Genomic DNA, 23,069 nt, shown 5'->3' with positions numbered 1-23,069 from the left:
AAATTTTGTATTGGTTGAACTCATAATTAAGCTTACTCTTGCCCAAACGAAATATATATAAAAGAGTGTCTTGGAAATCTACTTGTATATAAATAGGTTAGTAAGGAACTTGCATTTGATGAGTTTAGAATGAGTATTAGCATACACTTATTTATGTCATATAACATATTTTATTTCCTTTTCTCATATGTTTTTCTAAAGTTCTTGGGATGCCACCAATTAATATGTTTTTTTGAATAAATATATAAATCTCATTTATTTTCTCTTTAAAAAAATAATTCATTTCATTTCCCAAAATAAAATTTAGTGAAATTGAAATTTTTAAACATTATTATTTATGTTTAGAAATGGTTTGTGAATATTTACATCTTTTTGAATCATTTTAAGTTACTGTCCAAGTGTTACTGAGATAATGATTATTTATAGTAGAGTTCTGGCTTTCTAAAATAGAAAAATTTTTATTTAGTCTTTTTTTATAATTATAATATTTTAAATTATTAATGATAAAATTATATTTTGACCCTCAAATTGATAAAAATTAATTTAATCCTTTAAAAATTATAAAGATAAAAACTATTAAAATGATGAATTTACTATTATAAAAAAAAATATATTTTAATTCTGTCCCTAAAAAAAAACTTGACTGCACCCCTGATAATATATGACTAATATAGTACTATTTTGTTAACAAACATCATGACGGTGTTGATATCCTCCTCACATGTAACTTTACTCCGGAACTCAATTTTAGTATTGTAAATCAAAAAATTATCCTTTTAATAAGTTCTAATTTGATTTAAAATTTTATTAAAGGGATATGTTTTTACTTTTTAGGTGGCCAATCGCACCTAAATAAAAAAGAGCGGTAGCGACTCCATATATTTTTAAGGATATTTTAAAAAAAAATCATAATAGATGTTAAATTTAGGGTTGAATTTTATCCTCCATCGTTTTAAAATTAAATTAAAATTTATTGTTCAAATTTTAAATATTTCACAATGAACTTAACATTTATAAGTGTCAAGGTGTTGTCATCATGTCTAATAATTACTTTAATTCCAAAGAGGCGTGAAAAAATTCATGAAATTGACAATCTATTAAACTCGACACTCATAAGTATTAAGATATCCCTAAAACAATACATATTTTAATAAATAATCATTGCATTTATAATATCAAAATCAAAAAAATAGAATGATTAGCATAAGTTTAAATTCGAAATTAAAAATATTAATAAAACAATAATAAAAATTAAGTAATAAATTTTATTTCTTAACTCAAAAAGTAATGTATATAGCTAAAAATTATTGAATAAAAGTAATTTATTGTAATTCTCCTACAAAATATAATGTTGAATTAATTTATGTTTATCTCATTTTAGAAAATGATTTGCATTAAAAAAAAATTATTTGCTTTTTTTTAATAACATTATCTTTTGATTAAAGCATATTTAGCTGGCGAAAAATCATAAAGCAAAAGAGTCATACTTTGATTACAGCATATTTCAAAGACCGTGACCTGTTTTCCACTTTCCTCCTGTTTTCCCATCAATGCTCGCCCTCCCCAAGCATTTGGGGTCCATCTCATTTGTCATTATTCAATCACTTCAACTCATGGCCTGTTAACTCCAATTATACACAATCTATCTCCATTTCTTTCCCTGAATTTCCGTTTTGCTTGTTCATCTCTCTTTTTGATTTTTTTTGTCGTAATTCCACCATGTCTGTCATTGGAGAGGCTGCCCTTTCTGCGTTTTTGGAGCTGTTGTCTGGCAAGTTGGTTGAATCTGTACTCAACTTTGTGGCCGATCACAGGCAAGTCCAGCAGCAACTCGAGCAGTGGCAATCCATATTACCCGAGATCAAAGCAGTGTTGAACCGTGCAGAGGAGAAGCAGATTAAGGACGAGGACGAGGGTGTGAAGAATTGGTTGGACGATCTCCAAGACTTAGCGAACGATGTGGATGACATCTTGGATGAGTTCGCTTACAACAATTGCGTCCTAAACTCAAGCCAGCACTAGTAAGGTACAGAAACTCATTTCTACCTGCTGTACTGGTGCTAATTTCTCTCCAACCTTCTTTAAGTTCAATACTAAGATGATTTCAAAGATAAAAGAAATCACCGATAGACTGAATAGTTTGAACACTCGAAGAAGTAGTTTGGGGTTGAGTGAGATCATGTCTCAAGGCGCAACTTCCAAGGGAAAGAAACCAGGCTGCAACCAGCTGTGGAGTATGTTGGTAGAGTCAATGAGAAGCAAGAAATGGTTGAGTTGCTCAAAATTAACAACTCAGATGGAGTTTGCGTCCTTTCCATCGTTGGCATGGGAGGGATGGGGAAAACAACTCTTGCTCAGCTTGTTTACAATGATCCCAGCATTAAGGAGTCTTCTGATCACAGGGCCTGGGTATGTGTTTCTGATAAATTTGATGCAGTTAACATAACTAAGACAATTTTACAGTCCATCACTTTTTAGCCATGCGCTTACAATGACCTGAATTTACTTCAAGTAAAGTTGAAGGAGAAGTTGTCAGGAAAAAGGTTCTTGCTGGTTTTAGATGACATTTGGAACGAGAGTTCCACTGATTGGACCATCTTACGGGCCCCATTTGGAGCAGGAACCAAGGTTATTGTAACAACTTGACCTGAAAAAGTTTCATCTAATGTGGATGGATTCGGTGAAAGCTTTTTTACTTGGATAAACTCTATTGGACGCTTATTACTCACAGTTAAGGATCATAGTGAATGGGAAAAAATATATGAGAGCGAGATATGGAACCTACCAGAAGATCCATGTGGCATAATTCCTCCTTTACGATTAAGCTATCATTATCTTCGGTCGCAACTGAAACGATGCTTTGCATACTGCTCCATATTTCCTAGAGGTTATGAATTCGAAAAAGAAGAGATAATCTTGTTATGGAGGGCAGAAGGTTTCCTGCAACCAAAAGCTAAAAGTCAAGCCAAAGGTCTTGGAAACCAATATTTTCAAGACCTAGTGTCAAGGTCATTCTTCCAAATATCTAGTAAAGATAAATCCCGTTTCGTGCTGCGTGATCTTATGAATGATTTAGCTCAATTAGTTGCAGTAGAAATGTGTTGCAGACTGGAGGGTGAGAAGCAACAAAAGTTTTCGCATCGCTCTCATCACGCGGCATATGTTAGCGATGATCCGTATCACATTGTAAAGAAGTCTGAAGCATTTTATCAAATGACTTCTTTACGTCTTTTCTTACCCTTACCCCTAATGGTTCCAAGATGTGTGGTATTCTATTTATCTAATGTTGTCTTGGATTATTTGTTGCCAAGACTTAGCTACTTAAGGGTTCTTTCTTCGCGTGGGTATGAGATCTATGATTTGCCTGACCTTTTTAAAATTTAAAAAATCTATGCTACTTAAATATTTCTAGCACCAAAATCAATTGTTTTCACTCTAATATTAAGAAATTGTTCAAAGCTCAAAAATTTACCCTTGAAGATCGGAAACCTTATTAGTTTGCATTTTCTCGATCTTAGAGGTGCGGATTCAATAGAAAGGATGCCTTCCGGATTTGATCAGCTAACCAAGCTTCAAACGTTATCTAGTTTTGTTATAGGGAAAGGTGATGGACATCTTATTAGAGAATTGAAAAGTTTGTCAAACCTTGGAGGTAATTTTCGTCTTTCTGGGTTGGAGAATGTTAATGGTCGAGGTGCGAGGGAAGTTAAGTTAAATGAGAAGCCAGGGATTGATGGGTTAGAACTACATTGGAGCACAAACTTAGAAAACTATACAAGGAAGAAAGAAGTTGAAAAGCGGGTGTTGGACTTCCTTTGTCCTCAGAAAAAGCTTGAGCAACACATTATTGAGAATTACGGTGGTGCAAAATTCGCGTCTTGGATAGATGATTCTTCTTTCAAGAATTTGTTGTCTTTGAAGCCTCGTAGTTGTAAAAATTGCAAATCACTACCATCAGTTGGAAGGTTGCCATTGTTAAAATATCTTTCAATTATTGGTTTCCATGAGGTACAAAAGATTGGTATTGAGTTCTTTGGAGAAAGTGAATTGAACCCATTTGCATCATTAGAGATTCTGTCTTTTGAGAGTCTTCCAAACTGGAAGGAGTGGGACGCTTGTGAAGGAGACGAGAGGGTTTTGAAATTCCCCATCCTCCGTGAACTTTCAATCGTGAATTGTCCTCAATTGTTGGGAAGGTTGCTTAACCATGTTTCCTCCGAGAAACTTAAAATCCGTACATATACGAGTTTGGTAGTTTCAATATCAAGTTTCCCATCACTGTGTGGATTAAGGATAGAAGGGTGTGCAGAACTGGTGGATGTTTGCTCTTCTCCTGCAAAGGAGGTTTCCTCTTTGCAAACTCTCTCTTTCTAACATTTAAAAGTTTAATATTCCAGCAGATAGGATAATGTTAAGGTTTGGAAATTTAGGATATTTTGAAATTGGGGGTTGGAAGGAGTTGGAATCTTTATCGCAACATGGGTTAAGTTTAGTTGGACATCGTTCCATTGATGTTTCGTTCTGTCCTCAACTGCACTCTTTGGAAACTGAGGAAGCCGAATTGCAACCTGACAAGGTTTCACTTGTTGAATCTCTGTGGATATGTGGCTGTGAAAGGCTCAATAGACTGCCAAAAGTCCTACATAAGCTCACATTCCTTACAGTGATGAGCATTTCCGGTTGTCCAGGCTTGGTTTCTTCTGCAGAGAATAACTGACCTCCTAATTTAAAAAAGCTGCACATTTCAGGCTGTGAGAATTTGGAGTATTTGGTTGATGAAAAAGAAGACAATAAGAGTATGAATAGTACCCTCTGTGTTTTTGAGGACTTGAATATCTATCACTGTCGATCTCTAATGTCTTTGTCATCGAAGGGGCACAAAAATATTTGCAATCAGCTTCAACTTCTCCGAACTTGTGACTGCTCGAAGCTGAGTTGCCTGTTTTCAGACACCAAGTTACCCACAACGCTTAAGTCTCTGCAAATTGATAGATGTCCAGAGTTGGAATGCATAGCCCAAGAGTTTGACGAAACCGCTTGTCTTGAATCTATTCTAATTGAATGTTCTGGAATTAAATCTCTACCACAAGGGCTAGACAAGCTCATCCATCTCCAGGAGATTCGATTGAGAGAGTGTTCAAATTGGTTTCTATTGAAGAACGTGAGTTGCTTACAGTTACCACCAACCTCAGAGCTTTCTCAGTTGATGGTTGTGGAAATTTTGGAGCCCTTCCAAAGTGCATGGTCAGCATCACCTCCCTTCGAAAATTATGCAACCAAAATTTATAGGTTGCTTGTGGAATGGGGATTACATAGACTCACCTCTCTTCAAGAATTGACCATCAGAGGTGGAGGATGCTCAAACGTGGTGTCGTTCCCAGAAGAAGGGATTGGAATGATGCTGCCTCCTTCTCTCACCTCTATCCGCCTTTCAAATTTCGAGAATCTGGAATTCATATTCTCCGAGGGCTTTCAAGGCCTCGGCACTCTTCGAAATTTGTTCATCTATAGTTGTCCCAAGCTAACATATCTTCTGGAAAAGGCCATGCTTCTCTCGCTTGGTTATTTGTATATTTTATTTTGCCCATTGCTGAAAGAAGAGTGCTCAAGCGATAAAGGACGAGAGTGGTCTAAGATTTCCCACATACCCCGCGCTCAAATTGATTTTAAAAGTGTCATCCCGAGGGAATCAGATTGAAAGATCTGATTGGTTTCATCAGTCACGGGACAGGTACAAGAAACCATTTCAAATATTTAAGAGCTTTTCAGTTTCATAAATCTAACTTTCCCTAGGAACAAGAGAATAATAGCAATTTTTTTATTGATTGTTGCAGGCATTGAAGGAAAAGTAAACATATTCAACAGATCAGCTTTAGCTTATTTGATTAAATATACAGCTAATTCTCTGTATATTGTTGAAATCATGCAAATTTGATTTGATTTAATATAAGCTCTAGCCATTTCAACCGCATAATGGCCACTTTGCTGTCTTGTTGGATGCCTTTGTAATGTTGCTGAAATCTATTTTAATTGGTTTTTCCCTGGCAAGACTCCCAAGCTCGAAAGGGCTACCAAAACTCAGATCATATTTAGCACTCTCTCTGCACATCTGAACCTTAACTGTATCCAAGTTATAATCTCTCTTGAAACAGTACCTCAACATGTTTCTGTTTTCTTAAGCAGAATATAGACTCGACATGAACTTAAGAAGCTTAAGAAGCCAAACTGTAGCCACCATCAACTTATACTACAAACTTGAAGAAGAGAAACAAACTGAGTGTACATACCGTTGAAGAAGAGCCAAGAGGCAGCTGAAGAACAACCATCGAAAATTATCCCGTTGAAAGAAAAGGGTGGAGGCTGCTGCTTCAGACCTCAGCTGAAAGAGGAATACCAAAGGTTCAAAAACAGTTGAAATAAGACATTGAACACAGAGCCTCTGCCTAGACCTCACTCCTCAGCTGTCATTTCTGCTGAATTGTTTTTTTTTTCTTTTTTTAAGAATAAAATATGTTTTTTAAACATATATTTATAAAACGTAAATTATATAGTATTATATCCCTTCAAAAAATCTGATTATAGAGGAGAGTTTAAAATTATAGATAACGTTAAAGATATATACAGACGATGTGAAAAATGGAGATGGAGCTGGAAGGCTAAATTAGCCACAGAAAAAAAAAAGCCACTTTTTTAAAAAAATTGAGGGAGTTGCTGATTTCTGTAATATTTATGGTTATAGGTCAATTTTGGAGAATTAATTTTGTAGGAAAGTATCGACACCTTTTATCATGTATCCCAAGGTATCGAGAGCCTTAAAAAAGTATCGATACTTTCATAAAACCCTTGCCGTCAATTTTCATCGGACGACCATCATGGAAACCAATTACTATCAAAGTTAACTCGAAGGTATTGATTGAGGGAACTAAAATTTTAAAAAGGTATCGGATAACCATCATCGAAACCCAAGATATTTGCATCTGATAGCTTTCTTGAATTGACTGAATACACTGTTTCATATTTCAAAGTTATGGCTGCTATTCTGCAGTTTGGGTTATTTTAGCTATCAATATTCATCACAATTGACCATCATGATATCTATTACTTCTATTTATGATTTCAATATCTAACTACTTCAATCAACTTTCTATAAGGTTTTCCAGATGATCATAACTTTTTTGTTTTTTGGACAGGTTTCTTCTAGATCAAGAAACTATGTCGAAGGTAAGAGAAGAAATTACTGAACAGAGGGAAATCACAGTTCAGTTTATCAGCTACACAAAAAGTGGTTGAAATAAAAGACAAAAAGAAAGAAAATGCATGCTGACAGAAACATTTTTTTCACTGAATTATTTCAAAATTATGAATTTCAGGCAAGAAATTCTGGAATTTATTTCACTTGCAACCTATGCGAGACCAAAAGGTACTTTACAATTAACATTTTCATGAGATCATCCTGCAGCACATACTCCTTCTGACGACCTTTTTTCATAAATTCCTTGTTCTTTTACAGGGTGGGCTTCAATATTTCAACTTGCCTTTTTGAAATCGACTTTTCCCCACCAATTACTTTCAGGTGTGATCGGATCATCTCGTAACTTGATCTTTTTAATAAGAGGTTTGATTTACTAAAATAATGTTTTTTGGTCTACAAAAATCCAAAAAATGAGTTCAGGAGTCGGTTATACACGAGGAAGGATTAGCACACTCGTTACGCCCAAAATTGGTATCTAATTGATTACTTGATGTCTTAATGTCGAAAATTAAAAATTTGAAAAGAATTTAAAATGTGATCCCTTTGTATTAATATATTTTAATAGAAAATGCTTTATTCCAAAGTAATCGAGAAAAAGGATCATGCCCCACGACTTAGGACACAACGCCTTTAGTTTTCAAAAACCAGAATAATTGTCGTTTTAATCGTTACTTAAATCTTGTTTTTATATTTTTGAAATGGATATTTGACTATTTTGGTTTTAGAAAGAATTCATATTCTGTAAGTTAGGAACACGACTCTTCTAATTCTAAAAATAATGAACATTGCCTCGGTCTAAAAATTTTCCTTTTCTATGCATCATATATAAAAATGAACATAACACTTAAAACGATGTGCATTTAACTTATTCGGGCATAATATAGAAACGAATAAATATATTTAAACACAGTTCATGACATAGTTGTAGTAAAAATACAATAAAATAGAAGTATAATGGAATGCTTTTAAAAGAAGGAAGTTGCTATACGAGTTCAAATGATATTTGTAAAAAATGAAATAGTAGTAATAATAATAATGGCAATAACACTGATCGAGATTAAGGATAACAATAATAATATCAACTTGGATGATAAAATGAATAAGGCAACTCAAAATAAAAATAAAGATGCATAATTAAATATCTAAATAACAATAACAAGGTAATAAAATAAAAAATAAGAAAGAATAATGATGACAAAAATGTACAAATAAAGGAAATGTAAACAATAATTTTTTAAATATATGAGAAAGAATAAAGAAATCAGTATATAAATTTAAAAGAAAATAGTTTAATAAAGATTGAAAATGAAGGACTAAATCAAAATTTAAATGAAATTAAGGGCATAAATTGTAAAAAAATAAATAGACTAATAAGGATTAAAATGTAACACGCTAAAAGGGAAAGGGACTGAATAGGAAAATATTCCTAAATAAATGACTAAAATGTGATGCTCTAAAAAGAATAGGGGTTGGACGAGAAAATATTCCAAACTTCCTTATTCGCATCGTTTAAAAGGACAAAAATAAAAAAAATTAAAATTAAACGAGATAAATTTAAAAAGAAAAGAAACATAAATAGGACTATATTGAAAAATGTTTAAAAAGCGGAAGGACCAGGGTTGCAAATAGACCATTGCTGGACAACACACTAATCCTAGGACGGGTTGGGTCGGTTTTCGAGTCACGCTTCAAAACGACGCCGTTTTGGCGTCTGAAGCTTAAGCTCAAAACGACGTCGTGCAAGGAACCTATAAATACAAAAAATTTTTCAAAAAAATCACTTTAGACCCCATTTAAAAAAAAAACTAAAAACCCTCTCTATTTTCTCTCAAAAATCCTCTCAGGTTGGCCATCAGGTCCGGCGAGCCTCACAATGGTCACCGGTCGCCAGCGACAGGCTTCGCTGTTCCCAGTCGCCGAAAAATGCCAAACACACTCTTTTTTGTGCCTTTCGGCTCCCAAAGCCCAGATTAGGGGTCAACTTTCCCAAAAACGTCAAAAACATTAAAATCTCTAAAAAAACCTTTCGTTTTTCTGGGTTTCGAAAGCCCTTTCATCAGAAATAAGTCATCTTTCATCGGAGATGACCGACCTCGGCCACTCACCGCGGCAGAACGCGAAGAGTCAGATATGTTTTCAACCTTTACTTTTTATTTTATGTTTTATTTATAAGAAAAATTCGTAAATAAAATAAAATAAAATAAAAATCACCTTTTGAAGTTTTGTATTCTGTTTTTGATTTCTCTTGTGTCCAAAATTACATTGTGGATCCGGCTTTTATAGTCGTTTATACATATTATTTTTCTTTTTCTTTCTTTGTTTCGCTATTGTATAGCCACTGTTCTTTGCTGTTTCTGTTTCTGCTTCTGTGGTCCTTTTTCTTTCTCTTTTCTTGCAAGTGGCGGAGACAACGGAGAGGAGAGGCAGACCCTTTTCTATTTTGGTAAAATGGCGGCAGAAAGGGTGTGTCAAGCCTCAGCATGAGGCACCTCGGGTGGTGTGAAAGGAGCGGAGCCAGAAACCCTAGGGTTTCTAACTATTATGAAGTTAGTTTAGGTTTTTTTGGGCCATTGGGCTGCTTTCTTTTTTGGTATTTGGGCTTTGTTTTCTGTAAATGAACTATTGTAATTGGGTTTGTAATTTATTTTTGGTTTTTGTTTATTATTATTATTATTATTATCTATTTTCTGTTTGGGTTGATTGGTGTGGGGCTTTTATTTGTTGGAAATTTGGGCCCAAGCTAAATTTGCCTATTACAGAAGTGATCATATTATGCCTCTAATCTCTGATAACACAACAACAAAGTGCCAAGTCTCAGGTATAGTGAATATCAATTCATTTGATGCGTTGAAAATAATATCTCTTTTTATATCAGATCAAAGCCAATACAGAAAATGTGGATGAAGCTGTTTGAGAACTTCCTGATGCCAATTTGGTAAACATTTCGATGGCAAGGGTATCGATACCTTGGGAATACACTGTAAACGGTATCGATACTTTCTTAAGGGTTTCAATGCTTCTAACTACACAGGACGAAAGACGCAGAAATTGACCTATTCCCTCAATTTTTTTTAAAAAAATGGCTTTTCTTTTACTAATTTATCCGGAGCCGGAAAGGTAAAAGGATTTATCAATTAAAGAGTAAATGTAAAAAAAAAAAGTATTGTATTTGTTATAAAAATTAAAATATAAAAAGCAAAGATCCATTTTATATGACTCTCTTAGGAGCTATATAGACACATAATTATATGATAATAAAAATTCATTTTAGCTTTATTTAACTTAATAGACTTAGATTGAATTGAAAATATTATTATATTATATCAAATATTAAAATTCAAAAACTAAAGAATTAATAGCAAGTTTGTTTAATTTAAATGGCTTAAGAGGAATTGGTTTATATATAGCTATATAAAAGGTTATTATATCATATTGAATATTAAAAAAAAAAAAAATAGAGAATTAATAATAAAATTAAAAGATGAAAATCCTATTTATTTCAAATGGCTTAAGAGGAATTGGTTTTTAGAATATATTTGTTGGTATAAAACTTTTTGTATGATAAGATTATCCAAGATTGTATGGATATATGTAAATAATTTATATTTTATAATTAGTATAAATATTTCAAATGTAAAATTATTATTACATATTAGTCCAAGATATTGGATAATCAATCAAATTGTGAGAATGAGTATTGGAATAAATACTTTATAATTGATGAAAGTGGATATTTAAAAAAATTATTAAACAAATATAAAAGACTATCAAATATTTAATGGAATACAATCAATCGATTTTTCTGAGAGGGTTAATCAATTGTTAGTTAAAGACATGGCTTTGACGGTCGTGATCGGCCGAAATATTGATTTTATTTCACTCCAAAACAGAATTTTTAATCTCTCGAGACCCTTAATGCCTTTTCATTTGATGGACATTGAGAATGGCTACTATTTGATCAAATTCCAGGGCAAAGAGGATTATGATAGAAAGTTATCTCAAGGGTCTTGGATTGTATTTGGTAGTACCTTATAGTTCAGTCGTGGTCAACAAATTTCGATCCTGCAAAACCTTACCCGAGTATGGTTAAGACCTGGGTTCGCTTCCCCGATTTGTCGGGTCATTTGTACAATAGGAAGATCCTTTGGGAGATTCGGGAATTGATAGGAAAGGTTGTGAGTGAACACCCCAAATTTTTGGTTCGTAAGTGTGTATGTTTGTTGCATAATTTTATTTGGTGTGTTGGTTAAGTGTTTTGAAAGTTTACTTTTGATCTTGAGTTTAATTCCTTTGTTTTGGATTTTTCTCTTAAATTTTGGCTTTATGCTAAGTTTGAGCAAGAGGGCTTAAATTATTTTCTTTGTTGGGTTGTAATAAGAACGAGTTTATTGATTTAGTAGTAAAATGTCAACTTATCTTTTGATTTTGTGTTCGAATCTCAAGGTGCACAATTATAGAATATTTTTGCTTGGACTTTTGTTAGTTTTTGAGTTTAACTTAAACTTTATAAAAATCTGGTAGGTGGGTTTTAGATTAAATTAAACCTTGTTATTTGTTGACACCATTTTTTTTTGGATGAAAACGGGGTCGACTTGGATTTCGAAAAAAGAATGAAAACGGGAGTCGCCACCAATCTTTTTTTGATGAGGTGTGATCGGGTCACCTCGAAAAGTGGTTGTTTTTAATAAACAATTTAATTTTTATTAAAACAACGATTTTGGTCTGCGAAATTCAGAAAAACGGGTTCGGGAGTCGGTTACGCACGAGGAAGGGTTAGCACCCTCGATACGCCCAAAATTGGTACCTGGTTGATTATTTAATGTCTTGGTGTCGAAAATTAAAAACTCGAAAAGAATTTAAAAATACGATCCTTGTATTAAAACGTTGAAAATTTTCAGGAAAAAGGGAATATTTCACATTATTCGAGAAAGAGAATCATATCCAGTAAGTTAGGACACAATGTCTCAAATTCCCGATACGCGGATGAAAAATGCTTATTTAAAAGATATTTTATTATCTTGGTTTTAGAAATAAATCAGGCCCAGTAAGTTAGGGCACGATCTTTTCTTAATTCCCAAGATCGTTTCAAACTTGAGTTTGAGAAGATTCGTGTATTTAAATTTATTATGAAAATCGAAACCCAGTAAGTTAGGGTACGACCTTCTCGAATCTAAATACAAGATTTTGCTTATTCAAAAATCATAATTTATGCATCGAATAAAATTAATCTAACACGAAATAAAACACAATGTCAATATCGAACAAAACAAAAATGAATACGATGATGTAACATAAATAATATGAGTAATAGCAATGAAAATAAATTAGATAAAAGGATAAACCAATAACATACAAAATAACAATGCGTATAAGGAAATAAAATTAAAATATTCATTCAAAATAATAATGAAAATATAAATAAAGAAATAAATAAAGAAATGAATAAGGCTATAAAAATATAAAAGATATATATGTGTATATAAATTATAAAGTATGAAAACATAAGTACATATGTATAAATGAAAGTACGTATGTGTATATATATTTCGTAAAGATAAAAAGAGATACAAATATGCCTATTATAAAGTAAAACAATGTAAGTATGTTCATATGGAAAAATATATATATGCATGTGAATTATGATAAAATAAAAAAGAAAAAAAATATAAAAGTATACATATTTTAATACGTAATATATATATGCAAGTATGTATATACATATTCGTGAAAATTTTAAAAATGTATATAGATATATATATATAAGTTATAAAATATAAAAATATATAAGTATGCGTATACATATGTATTCATAAAAATTAAAAACCATATGTACGTATATATATTAAAAAAATCGTATGTATGTATATATATATAGGAAAATAATAAAAAGGCATATAGATATATATAGACATATATATATAAATTATAAAATATAAAAATGCGTTTGTATGTATATATAAATAGATTATAAAAATGTATGTACAAGTAGAAAGCATATATATAGATATATATACATATATAGAATAAAAAAATACAAAAAATACAAAAAACAAAGCTAATCAATATATTAACCCAATAGTAACGAATAAATAAATAGGCAAATAAAACTAATAATGATAATAAATAATAATAATAATAATAAAACTAATTTAATAATAATAGAAATAACAATGACAGGACTAAATTGCAAATAAAACAAAATCTCAGGGGATAAATCAGAATCAAATAAGGCAAAGGACCGAATTACACTACGCTAATGAAACAGAGGGACTGAAATAGTAAATATCCCGTACTCCAAAACGCATCACTTTGCGTAGGACTAAAATGAAACAGGATTAAAGTTATGCGACAAAATTGAAAGATAAAAAAAAAATCGATTGCAAACAAATAAAAATGGAGAAGGACTAAAAGGGTAAATAACCCAAAAGTTGAAAACGCGCGGATCCTCCCTGGAGCGGGTCGGGTCGCGCGCGGGTTTCCCTTGCCGAAACGGAGCCGTTTTGAAATGATTATTTAAACCCAATTTTTTTTCTAGCTTCATTTTCTGCTTTTTTCTCAAAAAAAAAAAAAAAAAAAACTGAAACCTCTCTTCCTCACTCCCTCAAGGCTTTCGGCCTTGGATTCAGGCCTCCACCGCGCCACCTCCACGGCCAGTGGCCGGAGTTGCGTGAAATGGGCTTTTCAGCCCTCCCCTTTCGGTTTCCTCGAAGGCTTGGCCTTCTCCACCGCGAGATCGAGAAGAGAAAAAAAAAGAAGAGGCCCCTCTCCACGTTCGACTCCGACGACGGTGAAGATGGGCACCGACGCCGGCCTTTGAAACGAACAGGTACCTTTTTCCTTTGTTTAGTTTCTTTCTTTTTTAAAAAAGGTATAACAGACAAAAAAAAAATTAAAAGTGAAGAAAAAAGGGTGCGCAAGAACAGAAAAAGAACTGGAATCAACCTTTTCAATTTTTTCTTCTTTTTATTAAGTTGTTTTTTTTTTTACAAAAATCGGAAGAAGCGACCCTACAAAGATGATATTCGGCCTCTTTATAGCCGATTTTGCTTCTATCTTTTTCTCCTATTGCTGCTTGCGTGTTTGCTTCTTTGTTGCAGGGATTGATGGTGGAGTTGGTGGCGGCAGATGGGACAAGACGAACGGTGGTGGCAGAACAGTTGGTGGCTAGGGTAGGTTAGGGTTTCTGTCACTAGTTTAGGTTATGGGCTAGGTTTGTTTTGGTCTTGGGTTTGTATTGGTTTCGGGCCTCGGGCAAAAATGGGCTCTTACAGCTGCCCCTCTTTGCTTATTGTCGTGTAACGAGAATAGAGCAAAGACTAAGAGAGACCAATTTTGCCCGGTCTCGCCGAGTCTTAACATCTTGGTGCTTTTCTTCTTCAGATAGCTTCATTCTAGTCCATTGCGTCTTTTTCTTCGATCCTCTTCACGGCATCTTCAGAGAAATACGGCTTATAGCTTCAATCCATTTCATTGCAGTTCAGAGAGATACGGCTTCAATCTACTCTGTTGCAACTCTATGGCGATGAGATTTGTGGTTTTTAATCCGCTCCACTGTAACTTCAGGGAGATAGGATTTATTCTTTCGTCTGCTCCACTGCTGCTTAGGGAGATAAGACTTGATGCGATCTGTTCCACTACTGCTTAGGGAGATAAGATCTGGTTTCTTCGATCTGCTTCACCGTCAGTACAGGAAGGCAAGATCCACTATCTTCAACTAGCTCCACTACAACCGAGAGAGGCAAGGTTTGTGTCTTCGACCTGCTTCGCTGTCGATACAGGAAGGCAAGATCTGTTGTCTTCAACCAGCTCCACCACAACCGAGAGAGGCAAGGTTTGTGTCTTCAATCTGCTTCGTTGTTAATGCAGGAAGGCAAGATCTGCTGTTTTCAACCAGCTCTACTACACCCGAGAGAGGCAAGGTTTGTGTCTTCGATCTACTTCGTTGTTAACGCTGGAAGGCAAGATCTGCTTCTTTAACCAGCTCCACTGCAACCAATGAAGGCGAGGCTTTGTTTTCGATGTTCACTGATTTGTTCTCTAGGGAACATGACCTGTATGTTCTATTTTATGAACCTAATTGTGCCTAGAGATTAGGATGACATGATCAGAACGAATCAAATGCTCCTAACTAGATGTGTATGAATGACATGCAAAATGTCATGAAAATGATTCCTTAATGCTTAGGTTATCATCACACAAAAGCATATTAAGGCTTTATAACTGACGTGCTATACCACCTTCTTGCTCGGCTAGCATATCCAAAGAATCACTTAATCCGATTGCCCTCACGGTAAACCTTAAAGTTTAATCCACTAGGGCACAAAATTTGTACGATCATTCTCCCTCTACAATCCAAGGGTAGAAATATGGTTTTTCCTCAATCCTCTTTTATCACAATTCAAGGATATAGGATCTTAATCTTTCTGGTCCCCCTTACACCATTTCCAGGGTGTCGCTTCAAAGACTCATGCACAAATGAAGGCTCTCTTCTCCGAGGTAACCTCTTCCTATTGCCTAGTGATCATTGCTTGCTTGTTTATTTAAGCTTTTTCATTGACACGACATCTTGTCATTTTGTTCAATCACTGCATTTGTCAACAAAATCCAAAGAGAAAGTCCAAACTTAGACTCTTCCTTCTCAAATTTCCAACCTTCAAATTTGGCATGTTCTAAACAATAGTCCTGTTTCAGGTTCCTGTATTATTTAGAAACTTTTCAGAGTAATATGCAAAACTTCCTTTGTGAAAGTTTTATTAGTCCATTAATCATTATTCCAATGCTTGCAAAAAGGTCATAACAATGGATAAGAATAAAGTTGGTTCTGAGCATAGCTCGAAAGAACAAATTATCGAAAATAGTGAAGAAGGACAACAAAAGAATTAATTGGGAATGTATATCTTGGAAAGAAAGAAAAAGTATTCCAAGAACAACAAATAACATGAGAATTGGGTGCCCCAGATATCACAGCTTGAACTTCTCTATACAAACTTTCTGAAGACCCTTTTGAGTTGGACATGTGTTTAAGAGATCTACAATGCTCTGTCGATGCCCCCAAGATGTCGCCTATCCTTTCCTGTTAATTCAGGCATGGCAAGATCAACACATGTCTCAATATGAACAAAACTTGAGCAGCTTATATCACCTCATGCCCCATTTTGATCAGTATTTGAGCCGCCCTTTTCGGGTTTTCAGCTCAGATCCCCTTTGGCCTAAGGCGCCCTTTGCGGGTTTTCCCCTTAGCCTCTCCATTTTTACTCTTTTCATTTTTCATTTTCATTCTTCATCTTTTTCTTTTTTTTTTTGAACTTCATTGTCTTACAATACAGTGACAAACTGTGATGTCTGATTTTGAACCGATTACAGCCCTCAACTATCATGTTGTCATTCCAGTTCAATACATTTTCCCATACCATCGTCTTTGGATTTCTATATTGGCATATGATGACATTGACGCATGCTGTAGCCTTTATCCATTTGATGAAGTAATTAATGATCTCAATAGTGAAGCAATGCCCATTAGAAGCCTTCGATAATGGTGATGTCCATGCCCCATTTTGCTCAAAATTTGAGTCACCCTTTTTGGGTTTTCAACTCAAAACCACTTTTGGTCACAAAGCGCCCTTTTTGGTTTTTCGCCTTGGCCTCTTCTTTTCTTTTCTTTGCTTTTCATATTTTTATTTTGACTTTGATTAATTTCTCTTTTTCTTTTTATTTTTTATTTTTATTTTGATTTTGTTTTTTCTTTTCCTTTTCCCTTGTTTTTTTGAATCGGATCTAAACTCTTGGGATTAGGCAAGTCCTTGTTATCTCCTTCAAAGGATCCTCTCTGATATCGAATTTCCTTTATAGAGCCTTTTAGGGCAAAACTACAACTGGAAACTTTTGATCTTCTTCTTCCATCGGGATAAAATCCAACAACATCTTGAAGGAATAGAAACTCGACTTCAAACGGGCAGAGCTATGCTGAATTGACGAGAACGGTATTGCCCCGGCAAAGAATTGCATCGTTCGCACTGTAAATTTCTGACATCGTGCTGTTGTGCAGGTTTTATTATAAGAATCGAGGCATACCCTGGTATGATCATACAAAGACATCTTTGAATTTTCCGTCTCTGTAGGCAGGTCAATTCTAGTCTTCATCGAGCTCACAATTTCTAATGATTCACTGAGAGGTAGGATCTGTTTATCCTTTTGTTCTACCATCCTCAACAAGTTTGGAGATAAGCTACGATCTGTGTCATCTTCAAAGTCGTGAGATCCCTCAAAACACATATCTCGCTCAAAATGAGGTTCTAAGTCTGTAGCAGTGTCATTCGTGTCGTTGATATCCAGGGACCTATTGTAGGTACAAAATAATATATAAAGAATGTATGAATTTAAGAATAAGTATCTGCACAGTATGATTATGAATGAACGAAAGAATGATTTGGATTGAAGAATAAAAGAATGATCAATGAAAAAATATTAGTTCAAAAGATCGCAAAGATGCATTCCATTAAAATAATGACGTTCAGACATAAGCCTTTTTCACAAAAGACTTCTTGTTGCTCTAGGCTGAAAGCAACAAGTGTGTTTTGAATATTACTCTGAGTAAGCTCTAAATACTACAAAGGTTTCTTTAGAACACTCCCAGGTTTTATAAGGGCGAACATCTAATAAGATCCCTTTTCAATTATGCCTTCATATATGGTATTGATGTGAAAACTTCCCAACACTTTCTCATATATTGCGTTCACCCCATTGTTAATCATGATTGGGTGGCGAATTTTCTGCATTAGATGAGTCACCAAACTTGACGACACCCATGTTGATGAGCTTTTCAACCAGTTTCTTGAAGGCTATACAGTTCTCTATGGAATGCCCCGTATTTCCCGCATGATATTCGCAATGTGCATTCGCATCGTGCCATTTGGGGTACGGTGGCTGTGGAGGTTTCGTGTAGAGAGGGGCGACAATACGTGCGTTGAATAAGCTTTGATACAACTCCTTATATGCCATCGGAATTGGCGTGAATTGAAGGTTCTCAGTGCCTTGCTTCACATACGATTCTTGTCTAGATGAAACTTGCTGACTAGTAATCACCTTTCTTGGCTGTGTAATCGATTTGTTGTAGGTGTTCACATTGCTCACCTCGTTTTCCTTCTTCTTTAAGTCTGACCTCCTATTATTTTCTCCAGCATCAATCTTTCCACTTCTCACGGCACTTTCAATCATTTCACCGCTCATGACTATGTCTGAAAAACTCTTCGAAGCACTTCCTAACATGTGGGTGATGAACGGGGCCTTCAATGTGTTGATGAAGAGCATCGTCATTTCTTTCTCTAGGAGTGGCGGCTGAACTTGGATAGCGACCTCCCTCCACCTTTGTGCGTATTGCCTAAAACTTTCATTAGGCTTTTTCTCCATATTTTGAAGGGTAATTCTGTCAAGGACCATATCAGCTACATGACTGTATTGTTTCATAAAGGCTTGTGCTAAATCCCTCCAAGAGCTAATCTGGATACGCGTCAATTGATTGTACCACTTAGACGCTGCCCCTGTGAGGCTATCTTGAAAGCAGTGTATGAGCAGTTGGTCGTTGTTGACGTATCCGGCCATACGCCTACAGAACATAGTAATATGAGCTTCTGGGCAGCTGGTCCCATTATATTTCTCGAATTCCGGCATATTAAATTTGTAAGGAAGTACCAAATCCGGAACTAAACTCAGATCTTTCGCATCTATTCCACGATAGCCGTCGATACTTTCTATCGCCCTAAACTTCTCTTCAATCCATTTCCATTTCTCCTCAAACTGCTTTGGTAACTCCTCCTTCATCTTGTCTTTCTCCGCTACTTCATCGAAGTCCGGGACAACCAGATTATCGTCAGGACTAGAACCAGATCTGCCCTGAAGGTTCTTCGGTATTGAAGCGTCACCTTGAAAGTGCTGAGGCCTAATCGAAACAGAAGATCTTCGTGGATGTGGTTCAATCTGAATTTGCGCTTGCGGAGGCGTGTATCCTGGAGAAAAAAGTGGCTCATCATTGTTTCCTTCTTCATCGCAAACCACAGGATTTTTCCCTTTATCCACTCCCTTGGTTATTAGTTGCGTCAATTTAGTCATTAGTTCATCCTGAGACTCCTTCATCTTTTGTGTCATGTCTTTCTGGATCTTTTCCATATGTTCTTTCATTTGCACCTGTAATTGGTCTTTCATCTCTTTTTGCGTTTGCTCCAGTTTCTCTAATCTTTGATCCATTTCTTTGGCTTTGCGACGAGTACCGTAAGGATGTTTGGTTGATTGGTTTCCAGATTAGCTGAAATAATTTTACATAATTAGGGTCACTTCGTGAAAATCTAATGCATATGATGCAATGTAATGCAAATGCATGAAATGAATGCCTAAAGAGACGTTGATTCTGATTCAATTACATTTAGGAAACTTTTCTAGAAAGCAAATTCCCTTACATAAAACGGATACATGTACGACCTCACCCTCATATTCCAAGAAACAACATCGATTTTTTCTTCATCCGCATGTTTGAGGTAATCTCACCAATAGATGCCATTGCTAGCTCATTTTCTTGATCCTGGTTGCGATCCATCATCTGCCCATCTTCATAAGGCTCGTCAGCTTGTTGAAGGCTTTTGGACAATCGTCTCGAATCCCCAGGCCACCAAGCAAGGTCATGAACTCTTCCCTCGCCATTCTTGTGTTTCTCAGAATATGTTTGGGAAGTCGTATTGTTTTCCACTTTATCATGGAATTCGTATTCCATGACAAGCCTTCTAATTTAGTAATTGGATTTGAATCCACATCTCTTTCCTAAAATGCAAATGCAATGCAATCATAATCAAAACAAAACAAGATCGGTTAGTAAAAAAAAACAGAAGCAAACAAGGAAAACAAAAAGTACCTAATCGGGTAGATACTAGGGGTTTGGAGTGGCTCTACCTAGGTTAAGTTCCTAAGTCTACTATATGAGGGTTGGTTCTAAAGTAAGGGTACCCGAACCAGCAGATTCCTCGATCCTCGCCCATTATAGGCTCATACGGACTGAGTTCAGTTCAGGGGAATACATTTCCCTATGGCCATGCGGAGATGAAAATCTCACGAAGACATAGGTACGGATGTATCCCGAAAGCGATTCACTATCCCATGCGGAGGTGAAAACCTCACGAAGGCGTAGCTTCTCACTCCCACTTAAAAGGGTATGACCAACGGTCATGCAATGCAATGTGCAAAAATAAATCTGAACTTAAACACAGCAATTATGAATCACAATGACGAAGATCATAATAAAGATAAATAAAAATACAATGAAAGGATTGTATATTTAAACTAGGTTTTTGATTTTTGACAAAAAGACAAAAAGTAATCAACTCATGGCTTGACTCTTGTGTTTGTCCCCAGTGGAGTCGCCAAGCTGTTGACACCATTTTTTTTTGGATGAAAATGGGGTCGACTTGGATTTCGAAAAAAGAATGAAAACGGGAGTCGCCACCAATCTTTTTTTGATGAGGTGTGATCGGGTCACCTCGAAAAGTGGTTGTTTTTAATAAACAATTTAATTTTTATTAAAACAACGATTTTGGTCTGCGAAATTCAGAAAAACGGGTTCGGGAGTCGGTTACGCACGAGGAAGGGTTAGCACCCTCGATACGCCCAAAATTGGTACCTGGTTGATTATTTAATGTCTTGGTGTCGAAAATTAAAAACTCGAAAAGAATTTAAAAATACGATCCTTGTATTAAAACGTTGAAAATTTTCAGGAAAAAGGGAATATTTCACATTATTCGAGAAAGAGAATCATATCCAGTAAGTTAGGACACAATGTCTCAAATTCCCGATACGCGGATGAAAAATGCTTATTTAAAAGATATTTTATTATCTTGGTTTTAGAAATAAATCAGGCCCAGTAAGTTAGGGCACGATCTTTTCTTAATTCCCGAGATCGTTTCAAACTTGAGTTTGAGAAGATTCGTGTATTTAAATTTATTATGAAAATCGAAACCCAGTAAGTTAGGGTACGACCTTCTCGAATCTAAATACAAGATTTTGCTTATTCAAAAATCATAATTTATGCATCGAATAAAATTAATCTAACACGAAATAAAACACAATGTCAATATCGAACAAAACAAAAATGAATACGATGATGTAACATAAATAATATGAGTAATAGCAATGAAAATAAATTAGATAAAAGGATAAACCAATAACATACAAAATAACAATGCGTATAAGGAAATAAAATTAAAATATTCATTCAAAATAATAATGAAAATATAAATAAAGAAATAAATAAAGAAATGAATAAGGCTATAAAAATATAAAAGATATATATGTGTATATAAATTATAAAGTATGAAAACATAAGTACATATGTATAAATGAAAGTACGTATGTGTATATATATTTCGTAAAGATAAAAAGAGATACAAATATGCCTATTATAAAGTAAAACAATGTAAGTATGTTCATATGGAAAAATATATATATGCATGTGAATTATGATAAAATAAAAAAGAAAAAAATATAAAAGTATACATATTTTAATACGTAATATATATATGCAAGTATGTATATACATATTCGTGAAAATTTTAAAAATGTATATAGATATATATATATAAGTTATAAAATATAAAAATATATAAGTATGCGTATACATATGTATTCATAAAAATTAAAAACCATATGTACGTATATATATTAAAAAAATCGTATGTATGTATATATATATAGGAAAATAATAAAAAGGCATATAGATATATATAGACATATATATATAAATTATAAATATAAAAATGCGTTTGTATGTATATATAAATAGATTATAAAAATGTATGTACAAGTAGAAAGCATATATATAGATATATATACATATATAGAATAAAAAAATACAAAAAATACAAAAAACAAAGCTAATCAATATATTAACCCAATAGTAACGAATAAATAAATAGGCAAATAAAACTAATAATGATAATAAATAATAATAATAATAATAAAACTAATTTAATAATAATAGAAATAACAATGACAGGACTAAATTGCAAATAAAACAAAATCTCAGGGGATAAATCAGAATCAAATAAGGCAAAGGACCGAATTACACTACGCTAATGAAACAGAGGGACTGAAATAGTAAATATCCCGTACTCCAAAACGCATCACTTTGCGTAGGACTAAAATGAAACAGGATTAAAGTTATGCGACAAAATTGAAAGATAAAAAAAAATCGATTGCAAACAAATAAAAATGGAGAAGGACTAAAAGGGTAAATAACCCAAAAGTTGAAAACGCGCGGATCCTCCCTGGAGTGGGTCGGGTCGCGCGAGGGTTTCCCTTGCCGAAACGGAGCCGTTTTGAAATGATTATTTAAACCCAATTTTTTTTCTAGCTTCATTTTCTGCTTTTTTCTCAAAAAAAAAAAAAAAAAACTGAAACCTCTCTTCCTCACTCCCTCAAGGCTTTCGGCCTTGGATTCAGGCCTCCACCGCGCCACCTCCACGGCCAGTGGCCGGAGTTGCGTGAAATGGGCTTTTCAGCCCTCCCCTTTCGGTTTCCTCGAAGGCTTGGCCTTCTCCACCGCGAGATCGAGAAGAGAAAAAAAAGAAGAGGCCCCTCTCCACGTTCGACTCCGACGACGGTGAAGATGGGCACCGACGCCGGCCTTTGAAACGAACAGGTACCTTTTTCCTTTGTTTAGTTTCTTTCTTTTTAAAAAAGGTATAACAGACAACAAAAAAAAATTAAAAGTGAAGAAAAAAGGGTGCGCAAGAACAGAAAAAGAACTGGAATCAACCTTTTCAATTTTTTCTTCTTTTTA

The 23,069-nt window shown here is 34.5% G+C and overlaps 3 protein-coding genes across 3 annotated transcripts; all 3 read left to right on the top strand.

The window, feature by feature from the left end:
• The first annotated feature begins 1,385 nt into the window (after window positions 1-1,385).
• Window positions 1,386-6,041, top strand: LOC107904010 (putative disease resistance protein At3g14460). Its single transcript, XM_016830256.2, has 2 exons — window positions 1,386-5,731; window positions 5,835-6,041. Exon 1 carries the CDS (start codon window positions 3,541-3,543, stop codon window positions 4,372-4,374), a length of 834 nt encoding a protein of 277 aa, XP_016685745.1. The 5' UTR covers window positions 1,386-3,540; the 3' UTR covers window positions 4,375-5,731; window positions 5,835-6,041.
• Window positions 1,720-3,384, top strand: LOC107902396 (putative disease resistance RPP13-like protein 1). Its single transcript, XM_016828587.2, has 4 exons — window positions 1,720-1,979; window positions 2,190-2,409; window positions 2,479-2,628; window positions 2,737-3,384. The coding sequence occupies exons 1-4, from the start codon at window positions 1,720-1,722 to the stop codon at window positions 3,382-3,384; spliced, it is 1,278 nt and encodes a 425-aa protein (XP_016684076.2).
• LOC107902395 (putative disease resistance protein RGA4) lies at window positions 4,409-5,698 on the top strand. The gene is made up of 2 exons (XM_016828586.1): window positions 4,409-4,679; window positions 4,749-5,698. Exons 1-2 carry the CDS (start codon window positions 4,409-4,411, stop codon window positions 5,696-5,698), a joined length of 1,221 nt encoding a protein of 406 aa, XP_016684075.1.
• Window positions 6,042-23,069: the final 17,028 nt, after the last annotated feature.

Source organism: Gossypium hirsutum, chromosome D05, assembly GCF_007990345.1.
Source record: "Gossypium hirsutum isolate 1008001.06 chromosome D05, Gossypium_hirsutum_v2.1, whole genome shotgun sequence".
Taxonomy (NCBI): domain Eukaryota; kingdom Viridiplantae; phylum Streptophyta; class Magnoliopsida; order Malvales; family Malvaceae; genus Gossypium; species Gossypium hirsutum.
Note: the sequence above shows the minus strand (reverse complement) of the source record. Positions and strands in the feature narration are given on the sequence as shown.

What these genes read in the sequence shown, in the direction of transcription:
- LOC107904010 (XM_016830256.2), top strand. Translation starts at nt 3,541, where the DNA reads ATGCCTTCCGGATTTGATCAGCTAACCAAGCTTCAAACGTTATCTAGT.
- LOC107902396 (XM_016828587.2), top strand. Translation starts at nt 1,720, where the DNA reads ATGTCTGTCATTGGAGAGGCTGCCCTTTCTGCGTTTTTGGAGCTGTTG. An exon ending in GTGGATGACATCTTGGATGA is followed by an intron (nt 1,980 to 2,189) that starts GTTCGCTTACAA and finishes TCATGTCTCAAG; the next exon opens with GCGCAACTTCCAAGGGAAAG. An exon ending in CATTTGGAGCAGGAACCAAG is followed by an intron (nt 2,629 to 2,736) that starts GTTATTGTAACA and finishes CTCACAGTTAAG; the next exon opens with GATCATAGTGAATGGGAAAA.
- LOC107902395 (XM_016828586.1), top strand. Translation starts at nt 4,409, where the DNA reads ATGTTAAGGTTTGGAAATTTAGGATATTTTGAAATTGGGGGTTGGAAG. An exon ending in TACAGTGATGAGCATTTCCG is followed by an intron (nt 4,680 to 4,748) that starts GTTGTCCAGGCT and finishes TGCACATTTCAG; the next exon opens with GCTGTGAGAATTTGGAGTAT.